This window comes from Azolla caroliniana, unplaced genomic scaffold, assembly GCF_043228905.1.
Source record: "Azolla caroliniana isolate FFs.n. ecotype wild unplaced genomic scaffold, voAzoCaro1.0.p SCAF_11, whole genome shotgun sequence".
Taxonomy (NCBI): domain Eukaryota; kingdom Viridiplantae; phylum Streptophyta; class Polypodiopsida; order Salviniales; family Salviniaceae; genus Azolla; species Azolla caroliniana.
This window is the reverse complement of record NW_028230446.1, coordinates 20476792-20499425: the sequence shown is the minus strand read 5'-3', so window position 1 is coordinate 20499425 and position 22634 is coordinate 20476792. Positions and strand designations below refer to the sequence as shown.

Genomic DNA, 22634 nt, shown 5'->3' with positions numbered 1-22634 from the left:
AGAAAAGACTTCATTCTTTGCCTTCATAGGATACACCCATGTATGACGAGTAGCATCATCAATGAAGGTAACAAAATATACATGCTTTCCAAAAGATGGAGTCTTTACAGGACCACACACATCACTATGAACAAGTTGTAATTTTCTTGTAGTGTGTGTATGACTATCTTTTGGAAAAGAAGCACGATGCATTTTTCCAAGAATGCAACCTTCACATGCATGTTTTTCAATGGACTCAAGTGTAGGCAACCCAATAACCATATCCTTCTTTTGCAAGTGAAGCAAACTATTGAAGTTCAAGTGACCAAAACGAGCATGCCAAAGCTCCATTTCAGCCATGGAAGAAGTATGTACAGCCAAGGCATTTAGAGAAGCCCTCTTGTATGTATCTAAACGGTACAAGCCATTGCATAATGTACCGGACATCACGATAACATCACCATTGCTATAATCGTGAACCATGCACTTATCATCAACAAAATGTACATGAAGTCCGGCTTTGGCAATCAAAGGAACCGAAATTAAGTTCTTCTTGATACCGGGCACATACAATACATTCTTTAAGATGACAACACCTCCATTTGCAGCCGAAAGCTCAATTTCTCCTACTCCAATGATAGGATAAGAGGCATTGTTTGCACACACCACATGTCCACCTTTGGGTGCATCTTTCAAGGATGCAAAAAAACTTTTGCATGAAGTAATGTGCTTTGAAGCACCACTATCAAAGAACCAATCCGAATCAATCTCACTTACAACCATACATTTAGAGTGCAATGATGCATCATAATGATATGTAACAACACATGCCCAATAATCTTGAGCCATGTTGGCCTCATCACTCTTTGCACTTGAAACATTTTCAGAAATGGTCATGCCGGATTCCTTCTTCTTCTCATTGCGCTTAACAAGCTTTCTACATTCTTCAATCGTATGGCCAACCTTTCGACAATATTTGCATCTTTTCTTCTTTTGCAAATCACCATCATTAGAGGAATAAGTGAAAGAGGGAGGTTGAGGCTTTGGTTTTGAAGAACCAAAAGCTGAACCATGCTTGCCTTTTCCTTTTTGTGAGATAGCAAGTGCTTGTGTTCCCTCTATCAAACCACTTCTATTCACTCTAGATTGTTCTTCTTGCAAAAGAAGAGACACAACCTCATCAAATGCGTACATATCCGTATTCCCTTTTGCAACCAAACGAATAGTAGTAGCAAAGCTTTGAAAAGATTCGGGTAATCCTTTCAACAACGTAGAGACAAGTGATGTATTCGAAATGATCTCATCAATGTTTGCCAATTGCTCTTTCAAATCTTTAATGCGTGTCACATACACATCTACCGACTCATTTTCAGCCATATATACATCCTCAAGTTGCTTTCTCAAATATGCAACACGTGCTTCGTTACGCACGGCATACAACGAAGCAAGAGTGTCCCATGCTTGTTTGGACGTAGAGCATGACCGAATATGTGGAACTATATGACGCTTCACAGAAAGTGCAATCAATGCATGAGCTTGAGCATCTTTTCCATCCCATCTAAGTTGCTCTTGTGTTGGTGGAGTAGATGAAGTCACTGTGCTCGAAGATGAACCTGTATCTGTGATAGTAGACTGTGAAGTAGTAGGACCGGCGGGGCGTCGATCTACATCTACCACTATGTTCCATAGTTGTTTGGCAACAAGAACGTGTTTCATCATGTAGGACCACATTGGATAGTTTGTCCCATCAAGCTTATCTTCAGCTTGAAGCATGCCAAACAAATCACCATTGTTTGCCATTTTACCAAAGAACAAGAAAGTGGTAAAATATTACCTCAACAAATCGGAAATGAGTGCTGAAAATGCAGCTCACAAACTATCACTCGGATGACGATTTCGACTACACGAACGGCTTCGAAATGGGGGTAAAACAACAGGGTACCTGCTGAAAATGCGCTCCAAGTGCTGAAATACACTTCTCTATATTCGGAAGTTGATTTGCACAATGAAAAGTGCGCGCGCGCCGCGACACCGCGATGCGGACAACCGAAGATGGAGAGGATGAAGAACTTGGCTCTGATACCACTGTTGGGTATGTGAGGAAGAGTGGGAAACACACAAGAAGCTCAAAGAAAGAAGCACTCACACAAGGAAGGCAATGGCTGGAATAGCTCTCTATTGATGAATGTTCCTAAAAAAAATAGGAGCTGAAATATATATCCCTAAGTACTAAGTACCACCACTTATGAGTGACTCATGTATGTGGTAACATGGGGAAAAAACCTCTAGCCAGCACTAGAGTAAAAAGTGCCCATGTATAGGGAAAATGGTTCACATCAAAGCTACTAGAGGAACACGCAAGTGTAACAGGTCTCACTAAGGAGTGGTCCGAGGTGGAATGGGTGTGCCGACAACATGATGCAAGGCGGTCGGCCACAACACGGCCCGTGAGTGGCAGAGAAGAGAGAGCGACGAGTGACTACGCACTACCGCTGGAAGAGAGCTCAATGCAAAACGGTTCGGAGGAGCTCGACCTAGAAGTGCTAATACGGGAGGCATGCGAGCTTGTGAAGGCGAAAATCGAAGCCGAAGAAGGGCTTATTATGGAGTCGGGCCGGAGGCGATTGGAGGATGTGGAGGAAGAAGCCTCCCTAAGCATAGAAGACGGGGCCTATACGGAGGCCGGAAGAGCGTGCGACGGCGACATGGGAGAGGGTGCGGAGCAAGCGACCCTCTTGCCTTGCGGTGAAGGGACGGCCATGGAGGCCGATAACTACGGATTCGGGACATGGGAGCCCGAACCATCGAGTGGGGAGGAGACAAGCGGCGGTGCCGCGAGCTTACACACACCAGCCCTAAAGGCTCCGACGGTCGGCCCGAGTGCCGGTGTGAGACCTAGAGCGACGGGCGGTGACGGCGGCAAGGCGGGCAACCAAAACAACGACAAGGAGATCGAGGAAGAGGAGGCGGCAAGCGTAATCGAGGCTTGCGCAATCAGAGACGGGGTACAAGACCGGAGAGAAGGGTGGTGGTCGTGAGGAGGCATGGCCAGGAGCGAACACGTACCAAGATGAGGATGTGAGGCCCGGAACAGGCATGTACGAGAGGACCGACGGAGAGGTCGGGAGCGGCAAAGAGGAGAGAGTCGGGAACCGACCCGACCGGAAGATGAATCGGTCGATAGTCCGACACGACCGGAAGACAACGCGGAAGAAGATTGGAGCGAGGTCCGGTCAACCGGACCCAAACCGAAGAAGAGCCAGAAAGGCCGGATTTGTTCGGACAAACATGTACCGGCCAGTTACGATTACGGAAGGGAGCCGACCAAACCGGAACTCGATCGGCCGAGACCGATCTGGGCGAAGGCTAAGTCGGGGCATGATTGGAGATCGAGGCGGACGAGCCACAACACCCGGTGGGAGCCGGTGAGCGTGAGAAGGAGGCCAAGCATGCACGAGGAGTACAACTCGGTAGGAGGCCAAGAGCGAGAGGAGCCCTCCACATCTATCCTTGAGACTTTGGCGGTTGCGGATCGACGTAAGACCAAAGAGACGGCGGGTGGCGGCGACGAGTCGGAAGCCGGAGCGGACGAGGATACCGGAACGGGTATCCGGTATGGAATGACGGACGAGGGGGCCCAAGACGATAAGCTGGGGTCGGAAGGGGCTACGGCAACGAATGGAGAAGAGGCCGACGCGGAGGTTGGGACTACGACGAGAGAAGCGTGTAACACGAAGCATGCACTACGGCTGACAAAGGGCCAAGAAGCAAGCATGTACTCGGAAGAGCGGCAATGAGTGACCGGCAACGGCGGACAGGTCGAGCCTTTGAGAGGCAAGCACGCGGCAAGAGACGGAGCGGTGAGTTTCTAGGATCGACAGATGAACGACTAGAGCGAAGGATGGTGCGCGGAGAACAACGGGGTACACGCCGGGAAGAGAAGACATGGCGGCTTCCTGGAGGGCATGCAAGGCCAAGCGGGCCAAGAGGGCGCAAGTTGAGGTGAGGCGATAACGAGAGCCCCGAGGGACACTGACGCGGAGGTCGGGATGATGGTACGCTCTACGGCGAGAGAGCACGGCGGGCAAAGGAGAAGCAAGGAACGCGGAATGGGGTTGCCTAAGGGCCAAAGAATGAGCACATATTCGGGGGATGACATCGGCGCACGGGAAGAGCCTACAGAAGGCATGCGCAGAGTAGGAAGAGTCGACACACCGAGGTGTCCGGCATGCGGAGACGATAAAACCAAAGGAGCGGCATGCAAAGGGCGGAAACCGTAGTGCAATCGGAGAGATCCGGAGTGCATCCAGAGGACATACGAGGCGAACCAAGAGGGTGTACCTCGGGGCGAAGCGGCAACATCGGAGGTTGCGGAGGACACCAAAGACGAGAGCACCGACACAAATGTCGGGGAAGCAACGTACCTTTTCGAAAGGGTACGCAGAGCAAAGCGAAGTACGAGACGTGCGATGTGGCCGCGTAAGGGCCGAGTGACAAGCACGAGGATGATCGACGACGAAGTTCGGCGCGTGGCAATGCCGAGTCGAGGAAGCGGCCGAGGCAAATCAAGCGTGGACGAAGAGCCCACGGTGCAATATTCGGCAAACAGTCGGGAAGAACGAGGATTCGATCCAAGGTCACACACAGTGAAAGAAGGAAGACTGAGAGAGGTGTGCGAAGACCGGGTTTGGCGAACCGGGTAGAGACAGTGGTTCGGCAAACTTCGTCGAGTATGGTGGATCGGATGGAGCCGACGGTTCGAGAGCATACGACGGATATGGCGGACCGGGAGGCTACGATGGTCGATATGGGACGGATGGGCTTGCTCGAAGTGGAAGACGAAGCCGGGCAAAGCTGACAAAGACGCTAAGGACTCGGTTGACTGCCATGGTTGAAGATCTCACCTATTTCCCCTTCTTGGCACATACCCGTGGATGTGCGGTTTGGTGGCGGCGGATGTCGTGAAGATTTTCGTCCATAGGCGAAAACCGGGGTGGAAAGGGCAAGTCGGTGGTGTGCAACATGTGCACACGTATACTAGGACATGGTGTATAGAAATAAGAGGGGAAACTTTATCCCACATTGTAAGGTCCCTCCCTCCTTGGGCTATAAAAGGAAGGGAGGGGTTGCCTATTTTGCGTATGAGAGGTATACCACTTAGTCTAGAGTTCTTACCGTTTTAGGGTTAGGGTTTGGTTTAGGGTTTTCCTTATTCATCTTCGGTTAGGGTTTTCTCATAGTCGTTTGGTGTGGCCCATGTGGCCACCATTGTTGTAATCATTTGTTTGTTTTAATATATCTTGTTGAGTATCTTACCTTCGCCGATCTCTCCTTCTATGTGGTGATCTTATTATTTCTTCTTCTCCTCTTGAGCTAAGCCTCCATATCATATCTTATTCTTTCTCCTCTACTCCCCAGTTCGAGACCCCCGTGGTCCCGCCCCTTATACACGCACGCGCGTAACAACGCGTCACGGAGCACTCATAGCCCAGGAAGGTAGAACGAAATATATGCAACCGAGAATAAAGGTCGTGAATTAGGGAAAGTTGTTGAAGCACAATAGGCTATATAAATTGTGGAACAACAAAAGAAAACAGGGCAAATATATGCATACGCTATGATATAAGAGAAGAGTGACTAATATAATCGGTCGGTGTTACCTTGTAATCGATTGTATTCTGTAATCAAGACATATACTTTTTGGGTCATCTCTATGTCTGTTCTGCAATCTGTACTGTTGTTTCGGTTATTCTTAAGTCGTAAGTAGTATACCGGTTGTGGCCGGTTATCGTATAACTGTTCGGGCCACTCGGCCCTATCGTACCCTCCTACGTAACCACGATCTCTTGACCCGATTACTTAGGGGAGTAATCGAAGTTGTATCCCAAAGAAGGAGATAACATATGTCGCTAACGACACCAATGCTACGAGATGTGGCAGAAGTTGTCAGGGTTGTACGAGAGGGAAAATGCCCTCAACAAGACACCTTTGATGAGAAAGATAGTAAGGTTGAAGTACAAAGATGGTGAAAGCATAGTAATGCACATCAACACATTCATGGGGCTAGTAAATCAACTTGCGGCAGCCAAGTTCCCCCTTGATGATGCCCCGATTGTTGTTGTGTACCTTACCAGACAGCTGGGAGAACCTGGTGGTGACTCTCAGCACCTCGTGTCAAGAAGAAAACTTGTCTCTACCAGTGGTAAAGACAAGTATCTTGAATGAGGAGACAAGAACGAATGACAAGGGTGTCTTGACCCAGTAAGAGCCAAATGTGTTGTAACATTCGGGCAGAGGAAGGAACAAACAAAGAAGTCCACAAAGAAGGGACAAGTCCCATGACAAATCCAAATCTAGGGGTAGGTTACATGCTTTTATTGTGGAAAACTTGGACACTTCCAGAAGTACTGTCGATACCTTAAGAAGGACAAAGGCGTCTCAAATGATGTTGAACCCAGAAAGATTTCTAAGGATAAGAGCACTTCAATCATCGCTACGATTGATTCAGAAGAACATCTATTCATTTGTGAAATCTTGCAAATGAAGAGTGCACCTTGGTGATTGACACCGGTGCATCATTCCATATAACTCCCTCGAGAGAGTGCTTCTCGTCTTACACTGCTGGTGACTATGGCTATGTGAAGATTGGAGATAATGGAGAATGCAGGATAGTCAGCATTGGAAGTGTGTGCCTGATAACGCCGACTGGTTGTGGGCTAACCCTAAGGAATGTTCGACAAATTAGGCTGAATCTGATATCAATTGGAAGATTGGACGATGAAGGCTATAGTGGTAGCTTTCGAAATGGCAAATGGAAGTTCTCTCGAGGGAACCTCATAGTGGCACGAGCACATAAACAAGGCACATTGTATATGATGCAAGCCAAGTTGTGGAAGGATGAAGTGAATGTGTCTACCAACTCGAGTGGAAAGATATGGCATAAGAGGCTTGGCCATATGAGCGAGAAGGGAATGCATATCTTAGCCGACAAGAAACTCCTTCCAGAAGTAAAAGGATTGCACTTGGAGAAGAGTGTCGATTGCTTGGTCGGAAAGTAGAACAGAGCAACATTCCACTCAAAACCACCAAAGAGGAGAGAATGTGCACTAGAATTGGTCCACACGGATGTGTGCTATGTGGATGCTCCATTGCATCGTGGTGGACAATACTTTGTGACATTCATCGATGACTACAGCAGAAAGTTGTGGGCTATCGTGGTAAAGTCGAAAGATTAAGTGTTGTCGGTCTTCAAAGAATTTCAGGACAGTGTTGAAAGGGAGTCTGGTCGAAAGTTGAAGGTTGTCCGGACCGACAACGGTGGCAAGTATAGAGGATAGTTCGAAGAGTGCTGGAAGACCCAAGGTATTCAACTCGAACAAAGACCCTTGAGTTGAATAGGCTTGCAGAGAAGATGAATTGACAATCATGGAAAGAGTGAGAAGCATGTTGTCGCATGCAAAGCTGCCGAAATCGTATTGGGTTGAGGCGATGTACACGATTGTTTATCTAATCAATAGGTCTCCCTCAGTGCCCCTGAAAGGTGATGTCCCACAGAAGGTGTTGACAGGTAAAGATGTCTCCTACCAACACCTGAAGGTGTTCGGATGCCTGGTATATTTGCATGTAGCTTAGGATCAGAGGTCGAAACTTGACAACAAATTGAAACCATGCATATTCCTAGGGTACTCAGAGGATGAATTCGGCTACAAGTTGTGGGACCTTCTTGATAAGAAGATTGTTAGGAGTTAAAACATAGTGTTTATGGAAGACAATACAATTGAAGACCAGAAACAGCAGTTGGGGTCGTCTTCCCGGCCGACTCCGAACACACGATTAGTCGACATGACACAATTGACTATTAAAAGATAGCCAGTTGGAACTGCTGAATCTGAGATAGTCGACTCGAAGCAACCGACTGATACATATGAGTCAAAGTCGACAAAGCTACAGGAGTCGGTTGAGGCATATGGGTCGGAGTTAGTTGAACTCCAACAACCGACCAACATGCATGAACACGAACCGAATGAAGAGTCAGCTACAACATCCGAACCTGAGCCGACTATGAAAGACAAGAGATATCCACTCAAAGACATCAGAGCACCCACCCAATATGCCAATCAATATGTCCTCTTGACTGATGAAGGCAGGGCGGAATGTTATGATGAAGCCATAGCAGATGAGCACAAAGAGAAATGGCTGAGTGCAATGCAAGAAGAAATGGACTCCTTGCATGAAAATTATACTTACGAGTTGGTGGAGGTACCAAAAGGTAAGAGAGCACTCAAGAATAAATGGGTCTACAAGATGAAGACTGGAGAAGTCGACAACACACCCAGATATAAAGCCCACATTGTGGTGAAGGGATTTCAACAGAAAAAGGATGCCGACTTTGACAAGATATTCGCACCAGTCATGAAGATGACATCAATCCGAATTGTTGTCAACATAACTGCCAGTATGGATCTAGAGATTGAACAGTTGGATGTCAAGACATAAAGAAGATCGTGAGCTTGAAGAAAGCACTAGGCAAGTCGTTTGCCATGAAAGATCTTGGATCGTCCAAACAGATTTTGGTGATGCACATAGTTCGGGACAGAACTAGGAAAGTGTTATGGTTGTCACAAGAGAAATATGTGACAAAGATCTTGGAGAGGTTCAACATGTCAGAAGCAAAGCCAATCGGTATGCATTGCCGACAAACTACAAGTTGAATGCCAAGCAATGCGCAAGAAGGGAGAAAGAAAAGGTTGAGATGAGGAAAGTACCATATGCCTCGGTCGTCAGCAGTTTAATGTATGCTATGGTTTGTACGAGGCTAGACATAGCATTTGTCATGGGAGCAATAAGCCGATACATGAGTAATCCATGAAGAGAACATTGGGCAGCAATCAAGTGGATACTCAAGTACTTGAAAGGCACCTCGGGGGTGTGCCTTAGGTATGGTGTCAAAAAACCTATGCTCAAAGGGTTTACCGACTTAGACATGTCGGGGGACGTGATTCAAGCCGATCCACATCAGGTTAAGTGATGACCTATGCAGGGGGAGCAGTGTCGTGGCAATCAAGACTACAGAAGTATGTGGCCTTGTCGACTATAGAGGCGGAGTATATGTCCACGGTAGAAGTCGGCAAGGAGCTTATATAGATGAGAAATTTTCTCAGAGAGTTGGGAATGAAGCAAAGATAATTCTTACTTCATTGTGACAATCAGAGTGCCATACATCTAGCCAAGAACATTACTTACCACTCTCAAACGAAACACATACGGAGAAGGTGTCACTAGTTGCAAGAGAAAGTGGATGAAGGAGAGTTTACCCTTGTGAAGATCCATACTGTGATAATGGATCTGACATGCTCATTAAGAACCTACCTATGGATAGACTCAGAGTCTGTCGACAAAAGACTAGAATGACCGACTTCTCTCCATAGGAGTTTGTTAGCAATATGTCCCTCATATGGGAGAAGTCGACAGTCGGTGTCTATGAGGGAAGTCGGCAGTCGAACATTGGATGGTCGGTCGAATCGACTAGCGAGTCGACAACCCTGTCGACTACTCTGAAGGAGATAGAGAGAGTCAACTATAATAGTCGACTACATCATGGATGCCCCAGGTCAAGGAGAAGGCCGACTAGTCGCGTCGACTGGAAAATCGACATAGGATTCGACTAGGCTTCCATTATCGCCTCCAAGTAAAGATATAATACAGAATCGAGCTTTTCATAGGGAGAACTTTGTGATAGGAATCGATCGGCCACAACCAGTTTACGTTCGTATTCGTGTGCAGAAACCAAGAACTAGTACACAGGCAGAAAAACATGAAGACACAGAGACACCGATATTTTACGTGGAAAACCCGAAATGGGAAAAACCACGAGGGTCCACAAACCCCAAGAAAACTGATCATTATGGTAGAGAGGAAGTACAAATACGGAACTCGAAGGCAAAGACGTCAAGTTCTCCTTCGTCTGAAGGACGGCTACAGAGTCACACTCTCACTCTCTCACTCACGATTGCAGAGGCAACTCCCTCGCTCTCACTTTTCAATAATGATCAACTATACATCACTAAAGTTTGCCCTGGTTGCTTATAAACAAAAGCAACTTTCTGAATATTTACAAGTATAGCCCACAAGGGGCATTTTAGACTATTTACAATTATAGTCTTCCGAAACGATTTCGATTTTCGATTCCCCTTGGGGAATTTTGTATTGCGGATGAGGTGATTTGTTGAGTGATAAGATCCTACTACATCTCACCACCACAGAAAGAAAGAAAGAAAGAAAGAAGACAAAAAGCATTGAGGACTCGAGAGTCGAGAGTCTCAAATAGAAAGAAGATCACAAAACACTCAAAAAGTCATAAGGAGATTAGAAGAAGGTGTATTGAAGAAGGTATGTACATATGTATGTATACAAAAGGCAAATAGAGAAAGAAGAGAAGAACCCCTGAGAAAACAGAGGAGGCGAAGAAGAAGCACAAATGGATGCCACATTTGACGAAGCAGGGGAGTATTGATGGAGGGGGAGAAGAGTCGGGAAAGAGTGAGAGAAGAAGGAAGCTACTCTTGTGTTTAGCTACAATAGAATGAGCAAAGCGGAGAGAACAGGATGAAAAGAGGATAGCTTCTCTCTGTCTGCGCATTTGCTGCCTGCAGAGAAGATGGAAGGATTAGACGCAAATAAAGAGAGTCAAGGATGCCATGAAGTAAAAAGATAGGAGATTTCAAGCAAGTGGATGGTATGCTTGCTTAAACCCACAAAAAAAGATGGCATCTTTTGTTGAGCCACATCAAGTGAGCAAACTGAAGGTGTATCATCCCACCCCATCAAGGAACCATAGGTGCAATCAAAAGAAGGAAACATGGCACAAGTACGAGCGAAACAACATCGGTAGTTAACAGAAGCAGCAATGGGATCAGGCAAAGCCATTGTAGATTTCCCTGGAAAGGAAAGGTAAGAATCCATTAATAGAGCAGGAAAGTGCTCTAGTCTTCACACCACACCATCAACGTTGGATATGTAGTAATTTCCTAAGGATAGGAAACAACTATTGATATGATGAGATGGATCCTACTGAATGCTTATAACCTACCGCCTTCCTCTGTGTAAATACTGTATATAGAAGATAGACTACATATATAGAGGATGTGTGGATTATCTGAACATCATATATAGGACATGAATGTATATGAGCATGTAACCATTCAATGTGTCTCGGTACAACTATATCCACTCTCTCCACTCTCTATTCATCTAAGAAATTCGTATGCTATACAAGTGTATCCACTCTCTATGATTACTACCCTTACAGAGGGTTGGTTGGTGCTTGTTCAGAACATTACCAGCTACATTGGTGAGCTAACCTCTTAAATTAGGTGAGGTTAATGCAACATCTTCATAACATTGAAATAGATCTTACAGAGTTATTTTGCATGTTTGGGCATTAATAGAGGGGACATTGTAGCACATCTAGAAATCCAATCAATTAGATGTCCTATAATCTCAAGGGAATATGTGAAGACACTTTGAGATTTTGATCCCCACCCTCTTAACGAAAATGTGTTATCAAGTGAGTTGCTCATTTATGGGGACGTTACATAAGGTAATCCATATACTTAGTTCATTGTCTTGTGAAAATGTGTTATCAAGCAAATTGCTCCTTTATGGGGACCTTACATAAGGGTAATCCATATACTTAGTTCATTGTCTTGTTGGGTGGGTTGAATCACTCATAAGATGCATAAATAGTGCTTCACACGGTTAGGGGCATCAATTTTATCTGAGCTACATGTTTTTACTGGAAATAACACTTGGTTGACCTCCTTCTCAAAGGTAGGGTGGTTAAAAAGGCACAGTTCTAAGGTTTGCATAGAACCAACCATTCGTGTTTGAGAACATATTCATGTCGGAAAATGATTTAATAATTCATTAATTTCAGGAAGACTCAAAAAATTATTGCAATCATTTGCTTGTAACTCAAATAAATTTGATATACTACAATGCATAAAATAAGTACAAGCATTTCCAAAAAAAAGTCTAAAACAATTAGATGTTAAGAAAACATACGTCACTTACAAATGTATGAGGGGAGAGCAGATTGGTATTGAGATAATAAATTATTAATGGTGAGATTAAATTATGTTCAAATTATGGTGATGATGATGATCTTTATATCCATTGATTAATTAAGATGTATATATGCATTTAGAAGCATTATTTGACCAATCAAGCAATGATGATTGATATAAGAAATCACATATTCGAATCATTCAAATTTAACAAAGTGGTTAGCCATGAAATGAGTGAAAAAGTAGTGTGCTTAGTGGCAGGACTGGAGCGATTATGGAAGTGATTGCATATATTTTAATCGATCAATGATGATTGATTAGAAATCAAATATTGGAGTCATTAAAATTTAACAAAGTGGCTAGCCACGATACGAGTGAAAATATAGTGATAATGGAAGTGAGTGGAGTGATTATGGAAGTGATATTGCATATATTTCAATGTAAACTTTCCATAAAAGAAAAACATAGCAGACAAGTTCAGGTGAATGGGACTAACAGGAAACAAAAACGCAGGATAAGAAACACGTTGGACACTGCAACATTAACTTGAAATGTTCTTCATTGATACCCTCATTGTTTACATGGTTTCTAAGATCTTTGTGCTTCAACATTTATCTGTAAGAGGAAAAATGCAAAATTGCTGAATGATTCATATGTAAATATGTATATATCATCTTTGATAGAGAATCTCAATATAGATATGATTTCTCGCCAAAACAATCAGCGAGAACTATAGATGTGTGAAGCACTATGATATTAAGCATATTATCATATTACTTGTTCAAAAAATCCTGCATCTTCCGGTGAAAAAATGATTCAAAGCTCAGGTAAATTGGAAGTAGAAACCCCAACAACGAATAATGAATCATGCTTCTGAACATTATATGATATGTGTATCATAAAGAACTCTCGATCATGTTAAATAAAACCATCTATAGCGGGAATTAACTCACATGTTACCATGGTCTAGAGACTGCTTCTGTATGGTATGTCTTTTGAAGTTTGATCGATATTATAGCATGTCATATCATTGTTTATCCTCGAGCACATTTCTTTCCCATAGTATATTATCGCGCACATGACACAGTTTCAGCCTTCTTTCATACAACTTAGCCTTGCAATGCCAGGATTCAATAGTGATTCGCCCATGACCCAACCCTGTTCATTTGCAAGGGGAGAGAAGTACACATTAAAAAATAAAATGGTTTTCTACATGAATTGTGGAATCTAGTAAAAAAAATTAAGACATATATATAGAGAAAGAGGGAGAGAGGAGAAAGAAGACGTATGTGAATCGTGTGCAGCACATATTCTACAATGTACATATATCTATATATACCAGTGGGTTGCCTACATGTATATGTAGATTTGTAATCGTATGCAGCACATATTCTATAATGTACATATATCAATGTATGTGTATATATCTCGGGGTGTGTATATAGATATGGCCATATACATACATATAGGTATTGCAAACACAAATAACCATATTTATGTAGGTATACATATGCACACATGCATACAGATGCATATATAATATATGTATGAACATACATATCAATAAAGATAATAGACATAAATATATGCATCATTTATATACAAGAATACAAATATATTCATATATCTAAATATACACACATGCATGCATACGTACATACATATTTGTATATATAAAAAGAGAGAGTGAAAGGTTACATAAATTAAAACAGTTTTGAAAGGCACAAACCTCAGAAATTGCTTGATGCTTGAATGATTCAAAGAGGTGAGGAACACGCTCACAGCTTCCTTTAACAACCGCATCAACACCCATCTCAGATGTATTTACAAAAGAAGCTAAGTTCCAGTAGTAATCCCGGTCAACTGATGGGTTGTGAAACATGTTTTCTAGAAGTTGTGCCTGTACATTTTTATGTGATATAAGATGAGAAAAAGGAGCCAAAACTGTATGCACATAACTATGTTATATTGTTTACGGGTAACTTAAGGTTAGAATAGGCATAGTAGTTATCGGATGGCATTTGGTTGGACAATTCTAAATGGCTATGTTCTAGATATGATAGCCCTAGGGGGTTGAATTATATACGAATGGCATGGTACCACCAATTAGGTTAAGAGCATAAGCATAAGTTATATAACTATATTATTCTAGAGATTATATTGCAGATATAACTAGGCCTATTTACCTATTGCTTGGCTATGGGTGGGATATAAGTGTGACAATCATCTAGTCCTCTACATGTTTTTTATCAATTAATTATGTTAAAAATTAGGTGAAATTATGTCAAGTCACATTTAACTACTCTTTATGCTTAACATGGGATGGCTACAGTTTGGAAATAGTCAATGATCATTCCTCTCCATCTGGTTTAATTGTCCAAATTAACCAGGTTAAACATTCGGTTAGTTAAGTTTAAATATGTTTTAGCTCTCTCTATACTACTCACATGAAAACATGCTCGAAGCACATCATCTGAGGTAGCCCCTACTTTCAACAATGCAAATGCTTGGTATTTTTCGGGATTGTAGGTTACCACATACTTCTCTTTCTGAAAAATACATGCAAATTTATTGTTTAGAAGAAGGTATAAATGTGACAATGACAAAAAAAAACATTATGTTGATTGTATTTCACCTGGAATGATGGTAGAAGTTCAAGAAAATTACTTGGGTTTTTGAATGCTTCGTTAACTCGAGCACCTAGCAATCAAAAAAACAAAGAATCTGAGTTATTTAATGACCAAAACATTTGTTTAATGAACTCTTATGCTCTTCACTTAGCTTCTGAATATGCAGAAAAACACTGAAGTTGAAAATTCATGTGTTGGAAAATTGCTATTTATGAGTGGGAAGACGCTATGGACTGTTTGAATCAGGGGTTGCTTATTGATGTAATTGTACATCTCCCCAAGAGAATTGTATTTTATCTTGATATTGCTTATATCAATAATATATAATAAGTCTGACATCCCATTTCCCTATAGATTAACAAATGCTGAACATGGAATATGTTTTCAATGACTTTCTAGGTTATTTTAGTGCTCTTATTTTGTTAATCCCTCCTAAATCCTAAACCTTAAACAAAAATATTAATTAAATGTGGTAAAAATTAAAATTAAAATGCTAAACATGGTTAAAATATTAGACTTGCAAACCAATTAAATTAGGATATCAAAAGAACGGACTAAAAGAGAGAACTTTTTACCCAAAAGAAGGCAGTTTTGATTGGTTAGATGCACTTCAAATCATTTATACTCTTTTATAAAGAATGCAAGTTTTTTAAGAAGCTTAATACCTTCCGAGAGAATAAATCTTCTATATCTAGCATAAATTTTACTAGAATGTATTGGGGTATGGCTCTAAATTCTAGTGAAATCACAGTTCTTAGCATAACCCTATTAAGAACAAATCAAATCCCAACTTCACATAGACAATTTCTACTCTGTTTTGACCAAAAACTCCAAATAGGTTTAAACGCAAATATGTGTAAGTATACACTAAGCTTTCCATCTATCAAGAGAAAACACGATAGAAGGCCTACCAAGTGCAAAGGGTTTCTCTCTAACCCAAGGAAATGTGAAGATGTTTTCTTTACTATTCCCTTCCAACACAGATGGTACTTTCCCTGTATAAATAACAGGTAACAACTTCAAAATATGTTAAATTAAGGTGCCATCATTTTCATGCAAAAGGTAATGTCTGATACATTATTATGCAATACTCAGGTTGTGTCAAGATTGATGTTTATGAAAGTAAAAATTAAGGATATTACATGTCATTGTAATTTACCTGTTATGAGAAAAGATTGTACTGCTGCTTTGAACCTTGCCCTATTTAATGTCGGGAGGCATACTGATTTAATCTGTGAAATCACATGGTATCAGGAAAGTTCAGCAATAAATGCATTGAATATTATACAAGAGACCATGGCTGTCACCTCTTGATAAGAACAGTAAAGATAACCACATGAAAGCACCGCGAATGTAGCCATCAGAGAGGGATTTCTTTTTGAAATAAATATACCAAGTCCTGCTCCCAACTGTTTGAATGATATAAAAACATTAGAAAATGGAAGGCAAACAATTGAAAGTCAAATTTTTTTTCTTAAGCGTATTTTTAGGTTTTCCTCAAGAACTAAAAAGTTTTCAATCGTGTTTTTCTTAAGCCCTTTTTACCAAGTCTGCAATATTGCTAATGCACTCCCCCTTTGCTGTTACATCTCCAATATTCTCTCCTCGAGCAAAAGACTTGTATATGGGTGCCCGTGTTGATGTTGATGACACAGCTGCTACATTCTGACCATGAAAAAAAACACTCTTCATCACAACATAATCTATTAGAATACATGATTATGCGAACACATCATAACTACATTATTAAATAGGGGTCGATAAAAGCTAGTCCTTTACACATATCTATTGGTCATCACAATGTTCAGACCCTGTGCCAGTCATTATTTTCAACTGTCCTGCCGGCTGGTAACATAAGAACAAAAATTTATATTTTGTATATATATAACTAAATTCCTTTTACATTTCTGTATTTTCTCATGATTTTGCCCACTATTTGAAGCACAATCACAAAACTTGGATAGAAAACAACAGCCCAGATCATAGATACACACCATGTGCCTAATTGGCCTATCTCTAGCCTTCATTAGCTTTTCTATTGAGAATACTTGAAAAGGAGAAGAACATACACTAGGTTTACCCAGTTCAATCAGAGGCGACTAGTAGTGAGACCATAGGTATCCATGCTATATAACTATTGGGCCTATCTTTAGACCTTTGTTTGATAACTATCTTTATTTTAAATATACTTGTGTGTGAATAAGATATCACCTCAATGCAAAAGAAATCCAACCTTAGCAACATTTGCAGCACATGCTAATGGAAGGAAGAGATGAGGGGCCAATGCAGTAGCAAGCTCTACAGCTGCACCAAGCTCCATAAGGAGGTCACCTGTGAACCGCAGCTGTCAAGCCATCAGGAGAGATCATCAGAGTTTTTCCACGCATCAAATGCCAATTTTGATGAACATTAAATACCCAAATCCATTTTTTTGCATATCTCTGTATTTTTACAATGAGACCCTCCCATCCTCTCAATACAAAGTCCCAAATTGCATTCCTTTTATATAAAAACTCCTTCCTCTTAACATGCATCCCCATCCTTTTCCTTAAACATAAAATCGCCTGCCTTTCATTTACCCTGAAATGTACTACCTCATCTATTTCAATGTCTAAAAAGGATTGATTTGTCCAAAGTTCAAACCTGCTTCATATCGTAATCAAACTTCTTTCCATGGCGTGCAAACAGGAGTTTGCCCACTCGGCCAGCACCATCCTGAAAACACGAAGCTAGCCAATGGTTTAAATGTTGATTCATACAGCCTGAAATTAATTTTCCAAACAAAGTGCTTATCACATGAAACTGGGTTTGTTTCATCCTTATTACCAAGGCTCTTGATGGTTCAAACTACTATAGAAGTGCTTATTCATTCCAATTCTTTCTTATTATCACTAACCTTTATGACCCAATTCACAGCCATGGCTGTGGGCGCAGCCCCATGTCCTGAGACACCCACCGCTTGCAGCAATGACCTCGTTGTAAAGACACTCATTGCTCCTCCGAAAAGGTACTGTAATTTCACATATTGAATCATGTTTTAGCCTGTTCGTTATAGTAGAGAGAGCTAGAACATGGTAAATATAATGCAGATTAGAAAGCAATGAAAAATGAATATGCTAAAAAGAACTAGAACACAGTAAATATAATGCATACTAGAAAACAAAGAGAATTTGTAATACCTTAATTGCTCTCCATTTCATATATGGGCCATATGATGGAGAAACACTCTCTGGATAGCCATCAGGGACAACACAAGACCTCAAGAAGTCCATCAAGCCCTGAAAACAAGGATTGCATAGAGAGAGTGTGTGATTTGCCCCATTTAAAACCTCATCAAATTCTAAACATTAAATAAATAGAAAGTGAAGATTTTCTTTTTGCAAAATTAGTACTCGGGCATTACATTGAATGGGTTGTGACTTGAATTCTTTGCATGTGTGACATGGAAAACGTTTTTCCCCGATTGTTGTTTAGTGGAATATTCCCATGTGGACCCTGAGCCGACAATTTCTACACATAATATTGTATCTCGATCTCTATCCCGACCCTTTGCATATCCATTTGAACTATTAGACCATTCTCTTGTTGTTGATTGTTTCTCATTCAATTTTCCTTTTTTGCCAACTAGAGAGGTAGGTGCTCGGCCCGAACTTGTAGGGATGACTTTCTCGAAATCTATGGTGGAGAAATGGGTCGATGACGATGCAGCTGCATGTGATTGGATGCCCACAGACATGGCTTCTCGCACTAATCTGCCCACCTCTTGATTTGATCGCTTTTCAATTGAAGTAGCAGAAGGTTGAGATGATGATGTTGTTGATGATGAAGATGATGACGCCGATGCTAAGTTCATTGATAAGGTTACTTTCTCATCATCTAATGAGGGAATTCTTCCTTGCCGAACCACCGGCAATGCCCTCAGAGGCACAGGACCTGGCATATTATTTATATATATTTATGTATATATATTATATAATATACTAATTATATAAGTATGTGTATACGTATGGACATATAGGGATATCCTGTTCAGAGCTGTGTAGACAAAACAAAATGCAAGTGCCCACAATCAGCTAGATCTTCATCCAATTGCATTTTGAAGACATCAACTTGAGAAATACAACTGATAATTCAGGAAATAGATGGAAAACTTTGCTTCCTAGAAGTACCAAACAAACAGATTTTTTCGAGAATTTCGTAGACAAACATGTAGAAACATGTACCAAATTTTGGCTGAATTCTTTTTCTGAAAAGGGGAGGCAAAATACGAAAAACAGGCAAAAAATTCTGCGAAGTACCCTATCGAGAAAATATCAGATTTCGGCGATTCATGTATCCGAGAGGCAAATCGAATGAAAATCAAATCTGGAATGCAGATCCGAGGTCGAGAATAGGGCTCTCAAAGGTGATCAATTGTTGGTCACAATATGGTTCTCTCCCCTTCTTCTCTGTTTTCTTCTGTCCAGCTCTGTCTAACAACCCTAGCTTTTCAGATCCCTCTCAAGAGAAGGGGGGGGGGGGGGGGGGCACAGAAGGAAAAGAAACCCCCGACCTCTGTTTCGGAAGAAAGGAAGAAAGAGGTTTTTGTTTCATGCATTGAGCGAGCATGCCAGCAGATGATGCTGATGATGATGATGGGTCCCCATCCATACACATACACACACCCTCTGTCTCTCTCTCTCTCTCTCTCTCTCTCTCTCTCTCTCTGTTTCTCTGTCTTTTGATATGTGGACCTCCTTTTCTCTTCCACCCTTTATATATATATATCCTTTCCAATTTCTCTATTATTTCTTCTTCTTCTTCTTCTAGTACATAGTAGTAGTGGGTAGCTAGATTCATACACTACTTCCTTCATTTATTTGTTGGACCACCCACCTCTCCCGTCCGCCATTGTCGACACGATTGCATGTCTGCATTCATCTCTCTCTCCATGCTTCCTCCGTCCAATCCATCCATCCATCTCTCTCTCCATGTCTGTTTTGCCTGGACTCTATCTATCCGTATGCACGCCCTCCAGTCCTCCACATGTTTGTTGCTTGTGCCCAACTCGGTCCGATGTTTCGTGTTTGATGGTTTATCTTGGTCCAATCATATGCTCTCCTTCATCCCCCTCGACACATCATTTTCATGTCTTTTTACCTCACATGCAATGAGCCATGCAAGGGATTATGATATTTGCTCTCGTTTTCACACAAGATGGCCGTTACGCTTTGGACAATGAATAGTTGAGATTGAGATATAGTACCTACAATGTGTGTTCTTTGTGTGCTATGAACAAGTGGTCGAGTTTCTTAATACCGTATGGTTTAAGAGTGATCGATATTTGGGCTTTATAGTATTGAAGGATTTAACATCAAGAGAGCTAATTTAATTATCATCTCAATCTTGAATTGTTACATCTTTGTGCCTCCTACGTCTTGATAACAATCTTTCATTGCATACATGCATTCTTGATTGGTTGGTGTAATGCCCGTTCATTACAGTAGACTACCATGCTCACATGTTGCCTCATACATAGTTCTTGTTGTGCATAATATGCTATATTAGCACATGCACGTGACTACCATGCCTTGTGCATGTGTTATATTTGGTGATAGATAGCACAAAATAATGATGCTCACCCATAATGTGGGCATCCATGCACCCCATGCACACATGGATCATGTCTTGGCCCTCGTATTTTCCTTTACAAATAGCCAATTGATATCATGGATATGTTGTGTCAAGTGTGTTGTTATGTACGCGTAACATAGGTGAGGGTAGGTCACTAATATGTACATAAGTGAATGGTATGGTCACTAATGTTAGAAAGGGACTAATGAATGTGTTTGGATAGAAGGAATGATAGATGCACGCACTATCATGATCTTGACCATAGAATGAATCATATGTATCATGCGTGCATTCGCATTTGAGAATGATTCAATCAAACGTGTATGGTAAATCATCTCAATGTTGGATTGGATATATAAGAACATATTGATTGAATCACATGTCCTCAAGTTTAAATACTCGAGAATTATTAAAGTATTAAACATTAGAAAGAGAGAGAAAGAGGGAGAGAGCGTGAGGTGTTATATGAGCTAATGCTTCAGCTTTTATGGTAGTATTCCCGGGACCATTCACCTTCTCTTCATCCTCCTCAACTTCTTCTTGTTGTTCTGGTCACCGCCATCATTGTGACGATTGTGATTAAGAGGATCACCATGGTCCATGACTATGATTCATCGGATTATGAGAATCACCATGAGTATGATTCATCTGATTCTCATCGACATGGTGGATCAAGCTCCTACTCTTCTTGCTCATCATCATGGTGTTCTTGAGATTAATGTTGGCTTTGTGTATGTCCTTGGTTGCAAGGATCTCCTCCCTCATCCTCTCTGCGATCATGAGCCACACCTACTGCCCAGAGCTCCCCATCACTCCTCCTCTATTACTTCTCTCCTGATTCATCTATGCCTGCTTCTTCTTTGTCTTCTCCATGAATTATACTGAGGAGGCTAAGATGTAGTAGAAGTCATGGAGCATTGCATCCATGGACTAGCGGTTGAATCGTGGTAAATAAGATCGGCATAGCCATAGTCGTAGACCACTTGGGAAGAAGGAGGATCAAGAAGCACAACAAAATGGTTGGAGAGATCATGGTCGCCAATATATGGTGGATGAGTAGCGTTATTGATCATGTTTTGATAGGAAGAAGTAGCAGTAGCAGAAGAAAAAGATTCACGAGGAGGAGGAGATAGATAGATAGATTATATTATCGTATTCGGAGGTCAAAAAAAGTTTCCAAACGTTTGAATGCTTCCACGAACACATTTATTACATTCTATGATCTCGACGACAAACAAATGGAGAGTCTTTTTAGAAAGGCACGTCTATTCAAGGGGCCTAGGAAGAGGTACAAATATGAGGCTTAGCTACCCTCATAAGCACATTACGTCGGAAGGTTGTTGTCTTAGACACAAGTGATGGGGGTTAGGCTTTAGTCACGACGATCGTGTTAATCTCTTCCAAGGTATTAGTTATCCTAATATTCGGTGGTTGGGACATTGGTGGTAGATTGGTTATGTCTTGATTATAGCTTGGGGGTGGTCCGGTGGAACACGTTCTTCTATCAAATCTATTTACCTTGTTTTTACTTTATTTTGGTCTATTGTTTAGTAATAGACTCTTAACACGTGTACATTTAAAGTAACTAGGTATTCATAACAAAGTTTATGCTCTACCTAAATAATGTTTTTTCATTCATCGAGAACGAACATTTGAGGGATCAAAGAGAACCACATTCACCATTCGTTGTGGGAGAGCCATATAGGTGGTAAAGAAGGAGTCACGACACATTCATTTCTCCTAGTCATCATAATGATTTTTAAGTTGACAGTCATGAATTATCAGAACTTAGATCCCTCACGATGTTTTTCAAAGAATAGAAGCGTGAGGCTTTAAAATGATCAAATAATGCTCTTGTGGGGCATTCATATCAAGTGGCCACGAGTGAAAAGCATGGAAGTACAATAAATAAAACATTTGCCAAGGTTTTGATCCATCTAGTACACTTCCTATAAGTGTGTTTCCCACATATAAAGGTGTGTGTCATATTAGTCATGCTTCAAATTATCACGAAATATGTAAGAACCATTAAAGTAGTTTGGCTCACTTTCATGTATGAAATTAAGAGATTTAAGCAATTGAAGGCATTGAATTCGAAACTTTTCAAATGACAACCAAGTAGGGCATCGAATGGATGCATCATGCATTCATGGCACATATATGGATGATGACTCATTTGAATTCAGTTATGCCCAACTCAAACTGTACTTTTTTATTACTTATTCATGGGATTCAAAGTTTATCCATAATAAAGATTACCCTAACTTTTCAAATCACAACCAATGTGGTATCAAATGGATGTGTTGATGGCACATGTATGGAGGACAACTCATTTGAATTGGGTTAT

General features: G+C 41.4%; 1 protein-coding gene across 1 annotated transcript; it reads right to left on the bottom strand.

Annotated features, from left to right (window-relative positions):
• Positions 1-12585: 12585 nt before the first annotated feature.
• Positions 12586-18709, bottom strand: LOC147858433 (protein root UVB sensitive 6-like). Its single transcript, XM_087327095.1, has 13 exons — positions 18078-18709; positions 17854-17952; positions 17571-17684; positions 17318-17389; positions 16908-17018; positions 16220-16339; positions 15982-16083; positions 15834-15906; positions 15586-15669; positions 14680-14744; positions 14492-14593; positions 13774-13944; positions 12586-13202 (listed from the first exon to the last, which is right to left on the bottom strand). Exons 1-13 carry the CDS (start codon positions 18612-18614, stop codon positions 13134-13136), a joined length of 1719 nt encoding a protein of 572 aa, XP_087183221.1. The 5' UTR covers positions 18615-18709; the 3' UTR covers positions 12586-13133.
• Between the last annotated feature and the right edge of the window lie 3925 nt (positions 18710-22634).

Bases quoted from the DNA above. Each gene is read 5' to 3' on its own strand.
- LOC147858433 (XM_087327095.1), bottom strand. From the start codon at position 18,614: ATGCCAGGTCCTGTGCCTCTGAGGGCATTGCCGGTGGTTCGGCAAGGA. The intron at 17,953-18,077 runs GTAATGCCCGAG...CCTTGTTTTCAG, and splicing joins CAAGTCACAACCCATTCAAT to GGCTTGATGGACTTCTTGAG. The intron at 17,390-17,570 runs GTTAGTGATAAT...TCGTGTTTTCAG, and splicing joins CTGTGAATTGGGTCATAAAG to GATGGTGCTGGCCGAGTGGG.